The sequence below is a fragment of the Sphaerodactylus townsendi genome, linkage group LG16 (genome assembly GCF_021028975.2).
Source record: "Sphaerodactylus townsendi isolate TG3544 linkage group LG16, MPM_Stown_v2.3, whole genome shotgun sequence".
Classification (NCBI taxonomy): Eukaryota; Metazoa; Chordata; class Lepidosauria; order Squamata; family Sphaerodactylidae; genus Sphaerodactylus; species Sphaerodactylus townsendi.
The window spans coordinates 16644288-16665817 of record NC_059440.1 but is presented as its reverse complement, the minus strand read 5'-3'; the positions used below and the strand labels follow the sequence as shown (position 1 = coordinate 16665817).

Genomic DNA, 21530 nt, shown 5'->3' with positions numbered 1-21530 from the left:
ACCCTAACATTTATCCATTTTACAGATGGAGAACACTGATGCAGAGAGTCTTAGGCGACCCCTGTGAAAGGGTCGTTCGACCCCCAAAGGGGTCGCGACCCACAGGTTGAGAACCGCTGCTCTAAAAGCTAGTAACCAAAAAAAGCAGAGGCCAGCTGAGTTGAACTTTGGCTGCTGCCCTCAGTCAGAGGTCTGGTGGAACGGCTTAGTCTTACAGGCCCTGCGGAACTGTGACAGGTCCTGCAGGACCCTGTTCTTATTGGACGGAGCGTTCCAACAGGCCAGGGCGGAGCTGAAAAGGCTCTCACCCCGGTCAAGGATAGCTGGACAGTTTTTGGGCCGGGGATCTCCAGAAGGTTATTTGCAGAGTGTAACGCTCTTCAAGGGGCATATCAGGAGAGGCAGACTTGCAGACACCCAGGTCCTGGACCGAGCATATGCAACGTTTTGCTCTTCTGAGCTGTCTCAAGCAGCTTCTATTGACTGATGAGCATGGGATATATATTTTAAAAAATGATAACAGAGGTGTCTGAAGTGGTACCCCTTAAACCCTTCCCCATCTTCTGAAATTTTTTGGGCACCTTCTCAAAATTTGAAAGATTCTCTCTGAAGAAGAAGAGGAAGAAGAGTTTGGATTTATATCCCCCCTTTCTCTCCTACAGGAGACTCAAAGGGGCTTACAATCTCCTTGCCCTTCCCCCCTCACAACAAACACCCTGTGAGGTAGGTGGGGCTGAGAGAGCTCCGAAAAGCTGCAACTAGCCTAAGGTCACCCAGCTGGCGTGTGTGGGAGTGTACAGACTAATCTGAATTCCCCAGATAAGCCTCCACAGCTCAGGCGGCAGAGCGGAGAATCAAACCCGGTTCCTCCAGATTAGATACACGAGCTCTTAACCTCCTACGCCACTGCTGCCCACAAGGGCTTGAAATGTGTTAGGGAGGGAGAAAAACGGTGACTCTTAGGGTGCCCAAATTCTGATATTTCTGCAGTATGATCCCATTGGCGCTTTCTCAAAAGTCAGCCCCGCTAAATACAATACACCCACTCCCTAGTACAGTGGTGGTGAACCTATGGCACTCCAGATGTTCATGGACAACAATTCCCATCAGCCCATGCAGGCAGGGGCTGCTGGGAATTGTAGTCCATGAACATCTGGAGTGCCATAGGTTCGCCACCACGGCCCTAGTAAGCATAAAGAGGGTCCATGGTCTTAGTGTGGCAACCTCAAGCCCTATCTTGGCTGTGCTTCGCAGACTGAACACAATAGTTTCTACTGACCGAGGGTCGTGTTAAAGAAGGCATCCTCATGTGGACTGGAGAAGCATCGCAGGAGAAAGATGAAAGCGGAGAAAAGTCAGGTCTGTCATCAATGGCAGGGAGCGACTGGAGAAAGCTACAGCTGCCAGAGCTGGCCAGAAGGTATGTACACAACAGCAACTTAACAGGAATTTCCACATTAATTTTTAAGAGAGCCTTCTAACCACAAGCCGAGAAGGGTCTATAAATCTACGTGAGCGGCTAAAGGTCTCGGCCTGTGTCCAACTGGTAGAATGACAGCTTCCTCCAGCTGGCAGAAGCCCCCAATGCCAGAAGCAGAGAGGGGTCCTTCCTCACACCCACACCCCAAAATTCATTTTCAAACTCACTGTGTGCAAGTTCCAGCACACAAAACCTCCCACCTGAGGACAGCGTTATCTGCACTGTCACTGTCTTTCTGTACCATTTCCCATGCCCCTGCTTTGCTGGTTTCCATCTGATTCCTACCACCAAACACTCTCCCGTTTTTACCATCCAATATTGAGACAACTGATTCACCTCTGCACCACTGGAAGACTTAAGTTAATTAGATGGCCTATTGCATAGGTGTCAAACTCAGGCCCTCCAGATGTTCATAGACTACCATTACCAGCAGTCCCTGCTAGCATGGCCAATTGGCCCTGCTGGCATAGGCTGATGGGAATCGTAGTCCATGAACACCTGGAGGGCCTGAGTTTGACATCTATGGTCTATTGGATTTTTAGACTTGGATTATTTAAGGGTGGCATGTTTGATATATTTTACATGTGTTGCTAGCTGCCCTAAGCCCCACTATTGGGGGGGGGGGGCGGGGAGAGATTATAAACTGAATATAAAATTGAATGAATATAAATCAATATAAACTGAATGAATCCAAAGCTGCCCTGAGTTAATAGCTAGGAAGTGTTTCCTGGACACCAACCATGGGCTCTCCCACTGAGCCACGTTCTTTCGATGGCATTCCCATTACACCTGAGTGCCTACAGCATAGAACACCACCGAGCGTGCAGCAGTTAAGAGTGTAAAACTAGGACCTGGAAGACCCGGGCTCCACTCAGCCACAGAAGTCTGCTGGGTGATTTCGGGCCGGTTTCACGCTCTCAGCCTAGCCTACCACACAGGGTTGCTTGGAAAACAAAGGAGAGAAGAACGACGTGAACTGGGGATATAAATGAAGCAAAAAAATTAAATACGTCACCAAGACAGCAGGCAAGTCGGCGTCGAAGGGCTTTGGGAGAAGACGTACCTGCAGGGCTTCCTCAGTCTGCAAGACCATATCTGAGGAGTTCCATGCCGGAGAGACATCCGTTGAGGTAGACTCTGGCAATCCAGTTTGTGGCACGGCCTCCAAGTCCGGCTGTGGCCCGGCGGACTCCGTCGTAAAAGGAGCTGCCCAAGTAGTCCTGTCCCCTTGCGGGACGGGAGGCTGCTGGCCAATGATGAGAAACACCAGCTCATCCTTCTCGCGACACATCTCCGTGGAGATTTCCCGCAGCTCCAGGTAGTCCCGCAAGTCCTTCACCTTCATCTTGATCAGCTCCTCCCGCTGGAAGTTGGTGGCCCGGAACCGCTCGCAGAGGAGGCACAGGCAGGGGCCGCTTTCAGGCTGATGTGAACAGGCCGGGCAGAAATCCTTTTTGCAGTCCAAGCAGATGTGCTGTTTTTGACGGGAAAAGATGGAAGTGAACACCAAGAGGAGAGATTCTGGGCTGACAGGCCAGACTCGCCTCTTGTACCGCCTGAGAAGGACATCAATACAGTCATCTAAACAACGGTTGGTCCAGGGTCACGCCCTCCTAGTCTTCCTCGAAGGGGGAAAATACCATCTGGCACTGCTCAGAAATATCCATTTTAACCACATTACATTGCAAATGGGCTTCACGTCTAAAAAAATGCGCAAGGGCAAAGGTGATTTTTTTTCTCCAGTGGACTAAACTGGAATATGCTGCCACAGGAGGTGGTGATGGCCACTAACCTGGAGAGCTTTAAAAGGGGCCTGGGCAGATTTATGGAGGAGAAGTCGATCTCTGGCTACCAATCCTGATCTGAGATTGCAAATGCCTGAGCAGACCAGGTGCTCAGGAGCAGCAGCAGCAGCAGCAGGCCATTGCTTTCACATCCTGCACATGAGCTCCCAAAGACACCTGGTGGGCCACTGCGAGCGCCAGAGTGCTGGACTGGATGGACTCTGGTCTTGACCCAGCAGGCTCTTTCTTATGTCTTTATGTTCTAAACTACTTCGCCACAACTGTGCCTCCTCTATTGTGTCCCATTAGTTTTTGTTCCCATCTTCTCCAACCAGTCCCTTGCTAAATCCCTACCTAGTCTGATGCTAAGCATAAGCAGGACAGGCGAGAACTATTTGCCTTACAGGGCCCTGACACCAGTGTTGTTTTATGGAACAAAATTTCTATTCCCAAGCAAAAAACCTGCCAAACAGTTTGCAGAAAAGCAGCCAACCTGTAATAAAACACACATAAAATCTGCATTAAGGCCACTTTAGCATCTGCTTAAAACCTGCACAGAAGTAGCAGCGCAAAAGCAAGCAGCATAAGGCTCCAGGGCCCTTTATTCCAGCAGCCCGTGTCGAATACGAGGGGGAAGAGCGTTAACTTTTAAATTCCCTCCGAAGGGGCGAGAGAAGTGAGCCATCTAAGGTCTGGGGGGAAAGGGAGACCAATCCTGCAATGTCACCACAAGAACAACGGCAAGCCCTTGAGCCACACAGAGCAGCGCGCTCGGTGGCTTTCCTGCCTATTGAGGCCAAATTCAAGGCATCGCCTAAAACAAGAGGGATGCATTTCCCTGGAATTGAGCCCGGAACAGTTCTGGTGAACTCTGTGTGTGCCTGCAGCGAGGCCTGGCTTTTGAGGGCTGGCTTCTTGGCTGTGAAGCAGCTTAGCTCATTGTGAGGAATGGAACGGGAACAGTGGCCAACTCCTGCGGCTCCGTGCGGCACGTTTTTTGCCTGGCCATAACACTCTGACACACTTAACAGCCTTTCCAGGAAGGAAGGATTCCCAGAGCTTCTGAGTGATTCATGCACTGCCTAGTCCCCTAAAGGCTCTTCTGGATAGCTCCCATGAAAACATTCACAGCTTTGGCACTTTGAACAGAAAGCATGGGGGAAGGGGGGGGGGGGAACCAAGATATTTATAGTCCTACCCCATCCCCCTTATGTTCCCATACTTTTTTGTGTTCCCGGTTTTCTTCCGCCGGTAGATTCTTTCAGATCCGTATTTACAGTTTAAATATATATTTACCCTTTTAATTGTGAAAGCCTTCGACAATGCAAGAGGGAGATGCGTTGCACGCGACACGCCCCTTGGCAAAAGGCTGTGTGTCTCTCCCTTTCCTCGCCACCTTTTGTCTGGGAGCACCACTGGGTCAAGGGATGTGCTGAAAAACTAAACTTGGACGGCAGCCACCTCTCGGGAAATCCTTCCCCGGGCACAGGATGACAATTTGTCTTGCCAGCCTGTGACGCTGATGATTTTTGATGAGCTCCGGCATGCAAGGATCAAACACGCCAAAAAGGAGTAACTAGAAAAACCTGTTCGGAGGAGAGAACGTAAAGCGTGGCGCTGATTCTGCAGGAGAGCTTTCCGACAAAAACACCTGGCACTTGGGTGGGTTTATATTAGGTGCATTCAGTAAATACCATCTCTGGCTGGTTTGGGCACTCCAGCTGAGAGTGCTTGATTGGCCCAAGGTCACCCAGCAAGCTTCCATGGCAGAGTGGGGGATTCGAACCTGTGTTTCCCAGATCCTCGTCTGACACCTTAACCCATACAACATGCTGGGCAATTGGGGAGAAGACTGAAATACATGCAGGGAGCAGCGTAGGAGGTTAAGAGCTCGTGTATCTAATCTGGAGGAACCGGGTTTGATTCCCAGCTCTGCCACCTGAGCTGTGGAGGCTTATCTGGGGAATTCAGATTAGCCTGTACACTCCCACACACGCCAGCTGGGTGACCTTGGGCTAGTCACAGCTTCTCGGAGCTCTCTCAGCCCCACCTACCTCACAGGGTGCTTGCTGTGAGGGGGGAAGAGCAAGGAGATTGTAAGCCCCTTTGAGTCTCCTGCAGGAGAGAAAGGGGGGATATAAATCCAAAACTCTTCTTCTTCTTTTTCTTTCATTCTTCCCCGACTGACAGTAATCTTGCTGCTTTAGTAAAAATTAAATACATCATACACTACTTGGCATACAAAATTATACTATCTGGCATATTTATGAAATTTAGAAGTCTAAACGCCTTAATTTTCTATAAGCCAAATTGTCAATATGCCCAACATTTTTGGCAATAAAATTAACCTTTGTTAAGACTTAAAAACACTGAATTATTCAACAGCGTGCCATCATGAGAACAAATTAACAACGGACGGAATTAGTCAGATAGAACAATGAACATCCTTGTAATTCCATTGTGTGTCTGTTCCAGATAGACCAGTGATGGCGAACCTTTTCAAGACCGAGTGCCCAAATTGCAACCCAAAACCCACTTATTTATCGCAAAGTGCCAACATGGAAATTTAACCTGAATACTTATGTTTTAGTTTAGAAAAAGCGGTTGGCTCCGAGGCGTGTGTTACTCGGGAGTAAGCTTGGTGGCAGTCGGTGGCTTTGCTTTGAAGCAACCGTGCAACTCTTCCAATGGGTGAATCATGACCCTAGGAAGGTTTATTCAGAAGCAAACCCCATTGCCAGCAACCGAGCTTACTCCCAGGTAAAGGAGTTTCTTCACAAGGATTTTCTTCACATGAAAACCATTGGGTTTAACAGCGCTTAACAGGGTTACCTACACTGCTTCCCCAAAACTAGGTCTTAGGTTTAATGCTAAAAATAGAGCCCAGTGGCCCAGGCCAGCCTAGATGTGGGGGGGGGGGCACTCTGTGCGTGCCCACAGAGAGGGCTCTGAGTGCCACCTCTGGCACCCGTGCCATAGGTTCGCCACCACTGAGATAGACAGTCCGCAGCACACAAAGGAATCATTATCCGCTGCTGTAGATGGTTTTACATTTAAAAAAAAATCTGCAACAAACCTTTTTCAACAAGAACAACTGCGTTAAGAAGCATTTCAGTTTTTCCAAAGGGAAAAAAAAGATTGTCGAAGGCTTTCACGGCCGGAATCGCTAGGGTGTTGTGGGTTTTCCAGGTTGTGTGGCTGTGTTCCTGTAGCCTTTTCTCCTAAGGAAAACCCGGAAAACCCACAACACCCTTGGAAAATAAAGATTCCACAGTTTATAATGAGTCCCCTAAAATTAGAAAAAAAATATTCTGAGCTCTTTTTTCATTCCAAGACCCTGAACAGATACATGTCCCCCCCTGCTCAAAATGGATGCTATACTTTAAAAATAAAGTCTTGCCACATACAGCAAATAACAATATCCAGAACAAACGTTTAGCAGCCTGTTCTTGCTGGGCTAGTTTTCCACACTCAGAAAAGGGTGCTTTTTAAAAAACACAAAACAAAATGTGATGAGAGCCAGCGTGGTGTAGTGGTTAAGAGTAGGTGGACTCTAATCTGGAGAAGCCGGTTTGATTCCCCACTCCTCCACTCCTCCACATTGACCGTGGGCTAGTCCCTGTTCTTTCAGAACTCTCTCAGCCCCACCTACTTCACAAGGTGTCAATTGTGGAGAGTGGAAGGTGTTTGTAAGCTGCTTGGAGCCTCCTTATAGTTGAGAAAAGCAGGGTATAAATCCAAACTCTTCCTCATCTCTTCTTTTAAAAAAAATGACACCTGCAGTCTGAAACACTCCAAACTATAATTCCACTCAGCCGGTTCGGCCTGACATGCAGCTCCGTTCTCAGACTTGCCCCAATAAGCAGTCCCCAGCAGCAAACGCCTCTCGCTCACCTTCAGGGAGGAGTTGTTGAAGTGCGCCCCACAGGCTTTGCAGCTCTGCTCGGACCCCGTGGGCGAAGGGAAGGAGCTGTAGCCTGCGTTGGAGTAGGCCTGTGTGCGACTCCCCTGCTGTGGGTGGGCCTGCATCTCCTCTGGTAGTCCATTGAGGCACGACCAGCTGCAGCATGCTGCCCACATAGTCAACTGAGGAGGAAAAGGAGAGAAGGTCAGGCGTCAAGATGCGCAGGGCCAAACAAGCTGGTCTGGGTGGAGAGCTAACTAGAGGGCGAGCTTGGTAGATGAGGAAGTCTTGTCGGATGGAAATTATTCCTTGTAGAGAAGACTTACAGGCAGATTTTGGAGAGTCACAGAATCATAGAGTTGGGAAAGACCCCAAAGGCCATCAAGTCCAACCCCCTGCAATGAAGGAACACACAATCAAAGCACTCCTGACAGATGGCCTTCGAGCCTAAAAACCTCCAAAGAAGGAGATTCCACCACACTCTGAGGTAGTGCATTCCACTGCCAAACAGCCCTTACTGTCAGGAAGTTTTTCCTGATGTTTAAATGGAATCTCTTTTCCTTCACCTTGAACCCGTTATTCCTGGCCCTAGTCTCTGGAGCAGCAGAAAACAAGCTTGCTCCCTCACCAATGTGACATCCCTTCAAATATCTAAACATGGCTATCATGTCACCTCTTCACCTTCTCTTCACTAAACTAAACATCCCCAGCTCCCTAAGTCTGTCCTCGTAGGGCATGGATTCCAGACCTTTTACCATTTTGGTTGCCCTCCTCTGGTCCCGTTCCAGCTTGTCAACGTCCTTCTTGAATTGCGGTGCCCAGAACTGCACACAACATTCCAGGCGAGGTCTGACCAATGCAGAATAGAGATATACAATCATATCCCTCAATCTTGACACTGTACTCCTATTGATACAGCCCAGAATCGCATTGGCTTTCTTGGCCGCCGCATCCCACTGCTGGCTCATGTTCAGTTTGTGGTCTACTAAGACTCCCAGAGTCAGAATTCTAAGAATATGAGAACAGCCCAGTGGTCCATTTAGCTCCAGGATCCCATCTCACACAGCAGCCACCCAGTTCTTCAGGAGGTTCAACAGCAAGGCACGGAGGCCAAGGCCTTCCCCTAACGTTCCCTCCGGGTGCTAGACTGAATGTAGAGTTTCCCTTTAGTCCTCATAGTTAGGAGCCACAGATAAACCTAGCCTTCATGAATCTGTCTACCCACCCACCCCCTTAAAAGCCATCTGTGCCTCTGACCATCATGACATCCCCGTGAATTCCACATTTTAATCACGCTCTGTGTAAATAAATATTTCCTTTCATCTGTCCTGAATCTACCGCCCATGGTGTTGCAGCTGAGAGTGGTAGACTCTTATCTGGTGAACCAGATGTGTTTCTGCACTCCTACATTCCTGGTGGGTGATCTTGGGCCGGTTACAGTTCACCCAGACCCCTCTCGGCCCCACCTACCTTAAAAGGTGCCTGTTGTGGGGAGAGGAAGGGAAAGGAGCTTGTAAGCTGCTTTGAGATTCCTTAAAAGGTAGAGAGAAAAGTCACTCCCCAACACCTGAAATTCTTTAACAGTGGAGAAGAAGCTGGAGACAGGTTTCTTTCGGCATGCAAACCTTTTTGCATGCAAAACGGGGCTCCTGCCCTGGAGCAGCAGCCTCAATTTCTGGACCTAATGACTTCCTGATCTTCTTATGCAAATGTGCCCACGGAAGACACTGGGCGTTCTGTCATGAAGCTGTTGGACGGCGGCCTGGAGTCAGTCGCTCTCTCGCAGCCCCACCCACCTTGAACACTTCTTTGTCTGACTATATAATGGAGGAAGAGGGAATAATGTACCCTGGGCAGCGCCCTGGGAGACAGGGCAGGATAAAAGGGCAATCAATCAATCAATCAATCAATAGGAGTGCAGACAGAAAAGTGATAAGGGCTCCTAATTGAGAACCAGCGTGGTGCAGTGGTTAAGAGCAGGTGGATTCTAATCTGGAGAACTGGGTTTGATTCTCCACCTGAATGGCGGAGGCTTATCTGGTGAACCTGATGTGTTTCTGCACTCCTACATTCCTGCTGGGTGACCATGGGCCAGTCACAGAGCTCTCTCAGCCCCACCTGCCTCACAAGGAGTCTGTTGTGGGGAGATTAAGGGAAAGGAGCTCGTAAGCCACCTTGAGTCTTCTGACAGGAGAGAAAGGTGGGGTATAAAATCCAAACTCTTCTTCTTAATTCAGACTTCCCTTATAAGAGGAGGACACTGCTAGGAAATAACTAAATGAGCACACAGTGGATCTCCTCGACTAAGCTCATTTACAGAACCAAAACAAACCTGATCTTGTTCATGACTATAATCTGGACCCTGTGTCCCTCTCGCATTCAAGCGAGGCTTAGCCCTTGTCATTTGCCTGCAAGTCCAAGAAGATGCAGAAAAGCATGGCAGAATGTCAGTCACGAGGGGAGCACAGTGTAGGGAGAAAAGCACTTGTTCGCCTGCAGCAGATCCTAGGTTCAGTCCCCGGCACCGTCAATTGAGCAGAGCTCCAGTAATAAAAAAAACCCAGTCATTGCAAGAAGATGCTTAGACAACTTCCTGTTTGTTTTAAAGGACAATGTGCAAAGTTTGTGGGCAATTAAATGCTAAATGATACTCCCCTGCGGCCACCGCCACCAGAACAAACTGAAAAGAACCAGAGTACACAAAGGAGGAAGGAAATCATGAACTGGAGCAATAGAAAAACCCGGCTAAATCTGATTAGTCATCCCTGGATATCTGCTAAATTCTGCCAGTTAAGGTTGTCAGGATGGAATTCTCTTGGCATTTGGGAGGGGGGAGTCAAGCGAGCAATCTCTCCTCTGGGCCAGTCGCCTCCTTGGGGTCTGGTTTAGCCCCCATCCTCCTAGGTGTGAAATGTTTTATCCCCTTTGTACTTTCGTTTTGATCCTGTGGGAACGGGAGAGATTGGTGCCGTTTGGCCAGGTGGGCGGGAGGGGGGCATTGGGGATTTAAGCTCCTGCTCGATATGTGGTTTTCAGAAGCATCTATCGATTGTTATTCTTTGACTCTCCTAATAAAATCGACAGATTGCAGCTACAGCTTCTTTATTTTGGCCCGGAGTCTGACAAACATCCTCCTACAGCAGTTCCCTTACCCGAGCTTCCAGCCAGCCTTCAGTTTCCCAATTTTTTATTTTATCATTTAATTATTATTACGGCTTTCCGGCCAGCCATTAAAACCAGAATCAGTATACGTAAAGATACATAATATTCCAATTGTGCAGAGATCCAAGATGTGAGGTCAACACATTAGATATTATTAACTTAAGCCATTATTACAAGTTTCATCATACGATCCAGTTCTCTCTCTTAATAATAATCTTTGTTTATTGCATGCCAGCGTACAAAGTTTGGCCACCTTCTGTGATATACAGGGAACGCGATCTTCCAATAACATTCTCACAAAATTTGAATCTGAGTTGGCTATAAATCGGTTTCCCAAAAGCCTCGAAGCTGACAAACTGACTTTCGAAAGAAGCAGCCTAGTAAAAAAAAAATATGCCTCATTACGCACTGACACTCTGAACAAAAGAAATGCTGTTAGATTTTATGGTAAGGAAAAGCTTGTTGGGCAAAGCTCAAAAGGCAGTGCTCAGAACCAGGAAGTCAGCAGTGGAGCTGGGAACAGCAACCAAGCCCCTGTGCTCAAACTGACAGAGCTCAGAAAACCAGTGTTTGGGGGGGGATTCATTCATTCATTCATTCATTCATTCATTCATTCATTCATTCATAGCTGTCAAGTCACAGCTAACATGTGACAACTCCTTGAGGCTTCAATGCAAGAAAGGTTTGGGGATGGTTTGCCATTGCCTGCCTCCATGTCACGTCTCTGGTATTCCTCGGAGGACTCCCATCTAAATACTGGCCACGGCCAAAGCGAAGAGTGGCTGACTGGCCCAAAGTCACCCAGCAAGTCTCCATGGCGGAGGGAGGATTCGAACCTGGGTTCCCCAGATCCTAGTCCAAACAAACACGAAAAATCACTACCCTGACAAGCCCACTGGGAAAAAAAATCCTGCTCTCCCTGAACAAGGCAGGAAGATACTGGGGCAAGTTGGAGCCGGCGGGGCAAGTGGGAGTGGCCAAAAGTTGATCCTGCCTCCTTGAAAGAAGGTGGTGAAACACCCAAGCAAGACGGCCTCCCACCATCCAGGAGAACACCATAATTCAAGAAGGATATTGTCAAGCTGGAATGGGTCCAGAGGATGGGAACCAAAACGGTATAAGGTCTGGATTCCATGTCCTATGAGGAGTGGCTCAGGAAGCTAGATATGTTTAGGCTGGAGAAGAGAAGGTTAAGGGGTGACATGATAGCCATGTTTAAATATTTGAAGAGAAGTTACGTCGAAGATGGAGCAAGCTGGTTTTCTGCTGATACAGACACGAGGACAAGGAATAAGGGATTCAAGGTGCAAGAAAAGAGATCCCACCTGAACATCAGGAAGAACTTCCTGACAATAGAGCTGTTCCAAACTGGAATTCACTGCCTTGGAGTGTGGTGGAGTTTCCTTCTTTGAAGGTTTTTAAACAGGGGCTGGATGGCCATCTGTCAGGAGTGGATTTAACTATGTGCTCCTGCATGGGAGAGGTTGGACTCGATGCCCTTGTGGACTCTTCCAACTCTATGATTCTATGTAAGTTACCCCGACCCAACTCCTCACACTCACAGAAATTGAGATTCTAAACCTGGATTCAACTCTGGTGTAGAGTCATGGGGGAGGAGAGAGAAGCCACCAGCTAAACCACGCGCCTATAGTCACACACCGCGCGGAAGTCAGTTTCTAAATGGGATTCTCCAGATAAGAAAGCAGAAGTTGAAGAAGGGAGGAAGAAAGTGAAATGCAAACCTGGCAGCTAGCCAGGTCTGTCCACCCCCGGTTCATTTCTTTTTACCCATAAACTATATATGTATTAACTCTAACACACTGGATCTTAGAATTACAACATTAATATCATTCAGAGAGAACATTACATAGCTTTAAAATTCATTACCTTCTAACCTTTCGTTCCCAAACGGCAATAAATATCTTTAAAGCAGTTACTTATATCTTAATCAATAACACATTAATATTCTCACTATTGTTATTACTCTTACTTAATTGATTCAGCCTCATATAAGAAATACAGTTCTCATTGGCGGAGCTACAAGGGAACAGGGGGTGTGCCATGCACCAGGTGCACACCTGGGGGCGGAAAATCAAACTTTAGTTCCCATCAGGCCGCTTTGAAGCCTGGACTGTGAATAGGCCTTTTTTTCAGCCTGAAAAAGTTCTAGGAAAAGGAAAGGAACTAAGGTAAGTGTGGGAAGGGGGAGGATATAGACTGTGCACCGGGCACAGTTTGGCCCAGCTACGCCTCTGACAGTTCTCATTTCTCATCAAAGACTTTGCACGCACCCTGGTTTAAAATGCACATCTGAATTCAGACGCAGGGAAATTTGTCTACCAGCACTGACCTCTAACTTGGGGCATATCTGCATTCTGAAGCTGCTTGTTCAGTAAATTAATGCCTCTCAGGAAGCTTGGGAAACACTCTCACAACGTTTCTCCAGTCTTTGCTTTCAGGTGAGAATCACAGAATCATAAGAGTTGGAAGAGACCCCAAGGGCCATCAAGTCCAACCCCCTGCCATGCAGGAACACACAAACAAAGCACTCTCCAAATAATGCACACAGCAGGGACCCATCTTATCTGCTGGTCCCATGACCAGCCAGAGGCTGAAGAATCCTGTACCAAGGAACAATGTACCACAACAGCCTGTCTGATCTTGCCCATTAGGCTTGTAAAAAGCCACTCACCTAGTCACCAGGCCTGGATCCTTATCCAGGCCTGGATCCTTATCTTTTTCCAGGTGACCAAACAGGAATGTTTTGTGGGGGGAGTGGCTTTTAAAAGGCCACCAATTTCCAATATGGGGCACGCAGGCAATCAAACCTAGTGAAAAGCTGGAAGGCGGGTGTCCAAAATTCCACACCAGGAAGCCAGGATCAGGGACAGACGGACAAAATAATTCACAAGACCCTATGCGGAAAACTAATTCAAAGAAGCAACAAAAGATTTTTCGCACGTGTTCCCTCCTTTGTCTGCACAGAGGTGCGAATTCAGCCTCCTACTTTCACAGATCAAACGAAGTCCCAGTGGCACATTCATTTTAATTTTATTTCAGTTCTGTGACTCAGCTCACACTTGGTCTCATGCTCAGCCTGGGCATCTGACAAACTGAGCTGTGACTCACAAAAGCTGACACCGAAATAAATGTTTCAGTCTTTACCAGGCCACTAGAGTTCCAGTTGATTTTGTCACAACAGATGAACACAGCCGTCTCTCTGGAAAAACGTAGGCTTTTGGCTAAAATAATAGTTAAAGGCCTTGGGCTGCTTCAAAGCATTCAGACTAACAAACAGCTACAAAAGCTCTTGAACGTAGAATTTCTTTCATATTGCTCTGTCACCTCACTTCTGACTCACCGCAGCTCTGTGAATGAATGTCCTCCCAAATATCCATTGTTAATAGCTTTGCTTAGGACTTGCAGACCAAGGGCCTTGGACTTCTTGGCTGAGGCCCCTTCCACAAGGGCCAATAAACCCAAGCTGGGACGGAAAAAGCCATTTCGGGGGATGGGGGGGACTTCACACAGCTCTCAGCCTTAAAGCGAGGCTGCCCCCCCCCCGAAATGGGTTATTCCAGAATCACGTTATCCACAATTCTCTCGTTTTAATGCGGAGTGTAGCCACTCCCCATGCAGGTTCTCCCCACACAACTACATTGCATGGGAGGTGTGTGTCTTTTTAATAAAAAAATATGCACACATAACGGCAGACCGCAATGCTTCCACGGGCTCCGTTCACTGCCTCCACAGAGGCATGCGAACAGGACACCGGATTACTTTATCCCACCTGCAACCTGCTCTCCGGGTGCTACATGGAAGGGGCCTGAGTCAATTCATCTCAAGTTGGGTCTTCCTCTTGTCCTGCTGCCTTAAACTTTTCTTAGTGTTATTGTCTTTTCCAGTTATTTTTATCTTCTCATTATGTGACCAAAGTATGATAGCTTCAGTTTAGTCATTTTAGCTTCTAGGGACATATCAAGGCTTGATTTGATCTAGAACCCCATTATGGGGGAAGGGGGGGTTGGTGGTCCAGGGTATCTGTGACCCTTTTTGCCAACACCACATTTCTTTCCTATTCGCCTTACTATAATGCAAGAGGCAATGGTGGAACAAGGTCAGGAAGAAACCCCGTATCACCAGAAACTGCCCTTGCGCATTTGGTATCACAAACACGTTATCAGCAGAACGGTAAATGGTATGTATTTAAACAGCTGCCGGTTTTATCTACTAGTAAAACCGAAGGCCCATTTTCCTTTCATCTGCAACTGGCTGGAATTTGATCAGTGCAACCGTCTAATCAGAGGGACTTCGGAATGGCGGGTCCCATATGAATTCACTAGAAAAACCTGTCCTTTCACCATGTGACACAAATCCACACTAGCTCACCCAGGAGAGGACAAAACCAACAACTCAGTAGCTCCCCACTCCGTCCCGTGTGGCTCAGCTCCTTTCACCAGAACTTCCAAAAGGGAGGAAAAGCATCGTGCAAACAATGACTTGTGCCAGTTGTTTGAAACGTCAGGAGACTTTTGCCGAGGCTGAAGAACAGGCCAAGTGCTTCACAACAGGATACTGGTATGAATAGAGACACGTGTCCCAAGGTTGAGTCCTAGGAACATCCGCTAAAAGTCCACCGTTTGCAAGCGCTGGGGAAGAACACGCTTTGCCTAAAACAGAGCAAAGCCGCTGCTAGGCCAAGTAGAGAATTGGGCCAGGGATGTGCCAGCGTATTAGTGGAACTGGGAATGCAGCCACTGGGAAGGCACGACAAACACATTTTGAAATTAGAAACTATCAGAAGCACCCCTCAAAGAAAGGGGAACGCCAAAGTTAGCCCGCAGTTCTCTCCCAATCCATCAAGACCGCGTTGAGATTTGGGAGATGGAGTGCCGTAGCTTTAAAATGCTGCCGTAGCTTTAAAATGCTTTTGTTAAACAAAAAACAATAGGCAATGGCCAACCATAACCCAGCCTAGGACAGGCAATCAAACTCCACTAAGCTCAGCATGGTTTCCATCAGTGCGTCCCTCCGCAGCAAGGAGACACTCCGAATTAGAACCTCTCTCGAACAAAGCGAGAGACTTTGGCAAGGGGCAACTCCAGCGCCACAAGCTTGCTTGCCAGATGCACTTCAGGAACACACCCTTCCTCGGAGGAGCTTTAATAGAAACAGTTACATTTAATAAGGTTAAAGGCAAACAAACTGCTGAGCTCTTTGGCCACGATCCAAAGCGGTGTGGGTCTCTCACGCTGAGGCGGAGAGCTCCTTGCAAGCATCTGTTTACCAAATGCTGACTGGTGATGACAGCCCGGGCTCGTACGAAGCGGCTATCAACTATCTGCCCCTGGATCCATCAGCTCAGTCTTGGCTACTCTGGCTGCAAACGCCTCTTCCAGGGTTTCGGGAAGAGAAAAGCCTTTCCCAACTCTTGCGACCCAAGGACTTTTAATAGGAGAGGCCAGGAGCTGAACCTGGGAACCATAAAATGGGTGTTCTAACACCAAACCAAAGCTTGTCATAGTGAAAGGAAGGGAAGTCAGGCATCTCTCAAGTGCCTGAAGCAAAAAAATTCAGTTCATGCACAATTCCACCTGGAATTTTGCCTGCGTGAGCCTCATTCATTTGCCCAGGTGAGCTTCCCAACAGACTGTACGGTTTGCCATCCTTAGTGACCTTCCAAACCCATTACTTCACCTGGCTTATTGAACATCAGAGAGCCAGTGTGGTGTAGTGGCTAAGAGCAGGTGCACTCTAACCTGGAGAACACAAGAGCATTTATGCCAAAATGTATTGTTACTTTCAAACGGATTGGGGTGGGGGTGGGGAGAGAGAGCAGGGCTATGCAGGCACTAGGACCCAGGCGGCGCATTCTGCAACAAAGACGGTCCGGCACGCTTTGTTCTGTGGTAGAGGAACATGCAATCTACTAACATCTTGAGAAACACAGAATATAGTCATCACACGGAGAGCCAATTGCTGCAGTGTAACGGAGCACCAAGTGACAGGAAGACGACTGGATCTTGATGGGAAAGACGCTAGTTGTAAAGTCTTTGGGGTCCGTTCCTCCCCCCCCCTTCCCCTAATACTTTCCACATATACATTAACCTCTGTACAGGTTTGCTTTAAAAGATCTCAGCGGGAACCATCAACGGTCGATTTGTCTTATTTGCTTCCTGATTCAGCCCCGGAACGCAGCATTTGTACAGCAAATGCAACACTGAGAAATTACAAAAGAACAGAAGGAGACCTTGCTGATGGCGGGGCTGGTTATGTCAGACAGCAGGGGGAAACTCCTGCCTTGGCAATCCCCCGCCCACCAGCCTTGGGTTTGTTTGGAGCACCACACTTCAGTCTATCAGTGGCATCGCCATAAACTGAAACAATTCAGTGAAGAAGCATGTGTCTGCTCATCAGATGTTCTCCCCCGGGAATGCTAATAAGAATGCTCTGCCAACCAAACAGGCCTGTGCTAATGAAGGCCTCCTCCGTTGACACAAAGGGATATGAAACAGCCCCATGGAAGAGAAGATCGGCTGGCCATAAAAGGGAGATTCAAGGGCAGGCCAAAGTAATTCTTTACTCGATGAGTCATTGAGCTGTAGAATTCCCCACCAGTGGCCTGAGTGATGACCCTGAGCAGAGATGGTTTTTAAAAGAGAACTGGGCAGATCAGAAAAGGCCATCAAGGGCTAACAGCCATGATGACTGATGTCTTACAAGCTCAGAAGGAGAATGGGGGAAGGCACTACTTTAGATGCTGAGCCGGTCATTTGTTCGGTCAAGGAAGATTTGGTCTGTTGACCCATCAGATAGCTTCAGGTGCTTTAAAAATGCATTAATGATACTAGAAAAGGGAATCTTTAACCATCAGGGCTGACTCAATGCTTGCAGAATTGGGCTTGTCGCCTCCAGAAAACAATGCCACATGTAAAATACAACAGAGATGCCTACCTTGCAATCATGGGTATGAGAATAGGTCAAAATACGGCACCCACTGATTGCCAATAAAGCAGGGGTGCAGTGGGGGATTTTAAAATGCTGTGGGCAGATGCGGGAGGCTGAACCTTTGGACTGCATAGGTCCCCCCCCCCCCAACATAAGCAACTGTATATCATTAATATTTTTGTCTTGGCTTCCCTGACCAGAAGCAACCATCACTAAGAAAAATTTGGCTGGGATAGATGGTCGAAGGACAAGTTCAACATCAGCATCTCTCTTTCTGTTTCTTAGCTCTCCCACTATGCTATGCATTAACATTAAGAATATATTTTAATTTGTGTAAGTTAAAATGTGATGCATCTTCAAGGCAAGAAAGCAATGAAGTGGTGTAGGGGTTAAGAGCAGACGGACTCTAAATCTGGAGAACTGGGTTTGATTCCCCACTCCTCCACCTGAGTGACAGAGGCTTATCTGGTGAACCAGATGTGTTTCTGTACTCCTACATTCCTACTGGGTGACCTTGGGCAAGTCACAGTTCTTCAGAACTCTCGCAGCCCCACCTACCTCACAAGGTGTTTGTTGTGGGGAGAGGAGCTTGTAAGCCATCTTGAGTCTCCTTACAAGAGAGAAAGGCGAGGAATAAATCCAGACTCTTTTCTTCTTCTCTTGTTTCATACAAACACTGATATTTATTCATTAGTATATATTTATTTTACGGTTCACTATTGTTTTTATTTCGACTTACATAAACCGTATATGGGGGTACCATAATCTTTTCAGTGCCGAGGGCCTCTAAAGTTCTTAATCCAGCCTGGCCTAGATAGAATCTACATCTCCAGGGAGAGTCTTGTTCCGAATACCAAATGGTGGAGAACAAAATGGAGCTGAGGGGTCAGGGAAAGAGATGTGACCCTGGACGGATTGGACCTCTGCTCTGGTCCTGTAGGCCTCTTCTGCCTGCCCAATACATGTGTTTACGGTATTTACAGCTTAGGGACGCATATAACACATCTCACACGCAGGTATTAAAAGCTGCAATCCATAAAACATCCATCCGGCTTCAATGTATACACTGCAGATCCATATTTTTAAAAAGAAACTTACTTGGAGTTAGACCAAACCCAAACCTATGGATGAATTTAGACCAGAGTTATCTCTACATAGGACAGTCTGCTTACAAGTCAAAATAAAAAGCGCCCTGAACCCAGAACTTCTATGTTGACGCAAACCGTTCTGTTTTGAGGCCAGGGGCGCATAACACTGGCCAGCTGTCACTGGGGCACTGGTGCCAGCAGGCACACAAGCCTCCTTTCAGTGCGAGCTCCAGCTCAGAAACAATTGGAATATTATTTTAGCACACAGCACTGCTGCACCCGCCTGTCCCATCATTCTTTCGCGGCCAAAACAAGCGATCGTGGAAGACGTATCGATAGCAAACCCTTTCTGTTCAAGCAGGGTGTTAAAAGATTCTCCCCACAGAACCTGCCCTCTGCAATTCGACAGCGGCATTCTAGCACATCGGGACCATTTGCATTCCCTACGTTCTCAAAAAAACAAAACAAGCAAAGGATTGCATTTAGTCAGACACACCCCCCAGTAGTCATGGGACCTGGCTTAATGGCTTCTTTGAATCACTGATGTCCTATCAGCCGAGATAACCTCGCTACCCCTTATTAGAGGCCACAAGGCAAGGCAACAGAGCCTCAGACCTTCCCTGGATCATCCAGATGCTAATCAGGCACTCTTAACCTTTGCGCCATGCCTGGATGCTTAAGACTGTGCAGTATAATTTACTTTCTGGCGGATTCAAGGTGCTTAGACTGGAGCCATTCTGCGGCACAGTCGGCTTTACCCAAAAAATGGAGCAGCGATCTGCAACGTGGTATACGTAGTTTCGTAGAATCATAGAGTTGGAAGAGACCACAAGGGCCATCAAGTCCAACCCCCTGCCACCTGCATGGCACTCCACTCCTTTGGGGGGCTAGATTTCTACTTGGAAAGGGGGTCACTTTTTTTATTGAAGGGAAGCCCCTCAATGATGCGGCTGGCCTCCACTCGGGCCAGGGCCTTCACGGCTCTGGCACCGGCCTGGTGGAACACTCTCCCTCCAGCTGTCCGGGCCCTGCGGGACCTTGGGGATTTCCGCAGGGCCTGTAAGACTGAGTTGTTCCACCAGGCCTTTGGAGAGACCGGCCGCTAAGGGTGCCTCTGCCCACTCCTCTTTACCCCCATGGGCCCTAATACCATCAGGGCCCATTATTTCGTATTAGGAGGGTTTCGTAAGGGCGCGAGAGATGTTTTAAGATATGACTGTTGTTTTAATTATATGCATGTTTTTAGCTGATGTTTTATCTGTACACGGCCCTGAGCCCTTCTGGGATAAGGCGGTATACTAAATTTAATTAATTAATAATAATAATAATAATAATAATAATAATAATAATAATAATAATAATAATAATAATAATAATAATAATAATAATAATAATATGTGGATTTGCATTTCATTGTTTTGTTTGCTAAGGGTTAGGGCCCAGCCACCTTCAGCCTTCCCCCACTGGGTCGGCGTGGCCTCTAGTTTAGCTACAGTTGCAAGCATCAAAGGAAAATGAAACAACAGGAAAGATCCATTAACATATCAGAGGTGAAGACACTTCCCTCCTCCCCACAGGTCAGTGCATGTTATTGCACCTATGCCCCAGTCATTGATGTCAGGCCCCGTCCTGGCAGGAAGGTAACAGTGCTCCGGATAAAATAAACCAGCATGTTCAATGTCTCAGGTTCTAATGTTTGTTTTTAAAAGAAGCCTTGGCACCTGAGAATATGCCAGCTTTAGCTATCTCATCCATCTAATGCCCAGCAGCCCATTCTATGCCATAGCTGTCGACAGAGGTAAGAAAAATGAGCACGCTTAAAAATGGGATGCAGGTTCAAGAGACAGAGAAATATTGATCTACACCTACAAAACTGACTGGGCAGGAACTATGTCACATCTACAGTCTATCAATTTTGCTCCCCTATCCTTCTCTCCTACAAGGAGCTGAGGGTAGAATAGAAGACTCCCTTCACCTGTCTTCACAACAACCCTGTGAGGTAGGCTACAAGACAGTCAACCAAGGTCAACCGAGAGGTTTCATGGCAGAGTGGGATTTGGACCGAAGCCTCCAGGGTCCAACACTCTCACCACTACTACACTAAGGCCCCTTCCGCACATGCAGAATAATGCACTTTCAATCCACTCTCACCATTGTTTGCAAGTGGGTTTTGCTGTTCCGTACAGTAAAATCCAGCTGCAAAGTGCATTGAAAGTGGGTTAAACGTGCATTATTCTGCATGTACGGAAGGGGCCAAAGTTCTTCCTTATCAGGCCACAGCAATACCAGAATAATGCAATATGGCACCATTATGAAAAGCAAAAGCCAACCTATTTAAAATGTCTTTAAATACTGGTTTGAGAGATGTCAGGTCAAATTTTTTGGAAGCGGGCAAAAGAGAAGTTGGCAACCACAGCTATGCTTTATAAAGAACCCACGAGGTTCTACTACAATGTTCCAGCCCAAAAGCAGTCAGCTTTTACCACAGTAATTTGTTGATGTGATAAGAATCCCTGGTCAGTTTCTCCTGAGTAACTGACCACTTCACAGAACAAAACTGGCCATGCTTCCTTAATTGGGGGGGGGGGAGAGAAGTAGATAGATCAGACCTCTGTTTCTCTCAAAGTGACTTACAAATTCTATAATCAAAACTGTGTTATTGCTTTCTTTAGGTTTGTGAATGAAATGTACAAAAAAGGGGCTAAGAAAACACACAGTTGCTGCACAGCCTATGGCCATGGAATCCATGTTGTAGACCAGAGCTTTGGAATGTCTCCCAGGGATGACTGAAATAAACAAAAGGGACCGGCACCCTCTGAAAAACACCATCAAGGAAGGTGGCTCTTCATCCCTGCTCCAGCCACTTATTTCCAAGTGCCACGGCTAAGAAACAGAGAGAGCGAAACAATCCTCTAGAAAGGTATTCATTTCACCTGAGAGAGCCAGTGTGGTGTAGTGGTTAAGAGCAGGTGCGCTCTAATCTGGAGAACTGGGTTTGATTCCCCGCTCTGCCACTTGAGCTGTGGGGGCTTGTAAGCCCCTTTGAGTCTCCTTACAGGAGAGAAAGGGGGGGTATAAATCCAAACTCCTCTTCTTCTAAGTTGACTTATGGCCGTGGTGGCGAACCTTTGGCACTCCAGATGTTATGGACTACAATTCCCATC

The 21530-nt window shown here is 47.5% G+C and overlaps 1 protein-coding gene across 1 annotated transcript in view; it reads right to left on the bottom strand.

Annotated features, from left to right (window-relative positions):
• Positions 1 to 21530, bottom strand: part of RFFL (ring finger and FYVE like domain containing E3 ubiquitin protein ligase) — a 32481-nt gene that overhangs the window by 6473 nt on the left and 4478 nt on the right. The window contains exons 2-3 of the mRNA XM_048518993.1: positions 7159 to 7350; positions 2544 to 2954 (exon numbers count right to left, since the gene is read on the bottom strand). Coding sequence (XP_048374950.1) covers positions 2544 to 2954; positions 7159 to 7344 — 597 coding nt within the window. The 5' untranslated portion in view covers positions 7345 to 7350. The remainder of the gene's footprint in view (positions 1 to 2543; positions 2955 to 7158; positions 7351 to 21530) is intronic.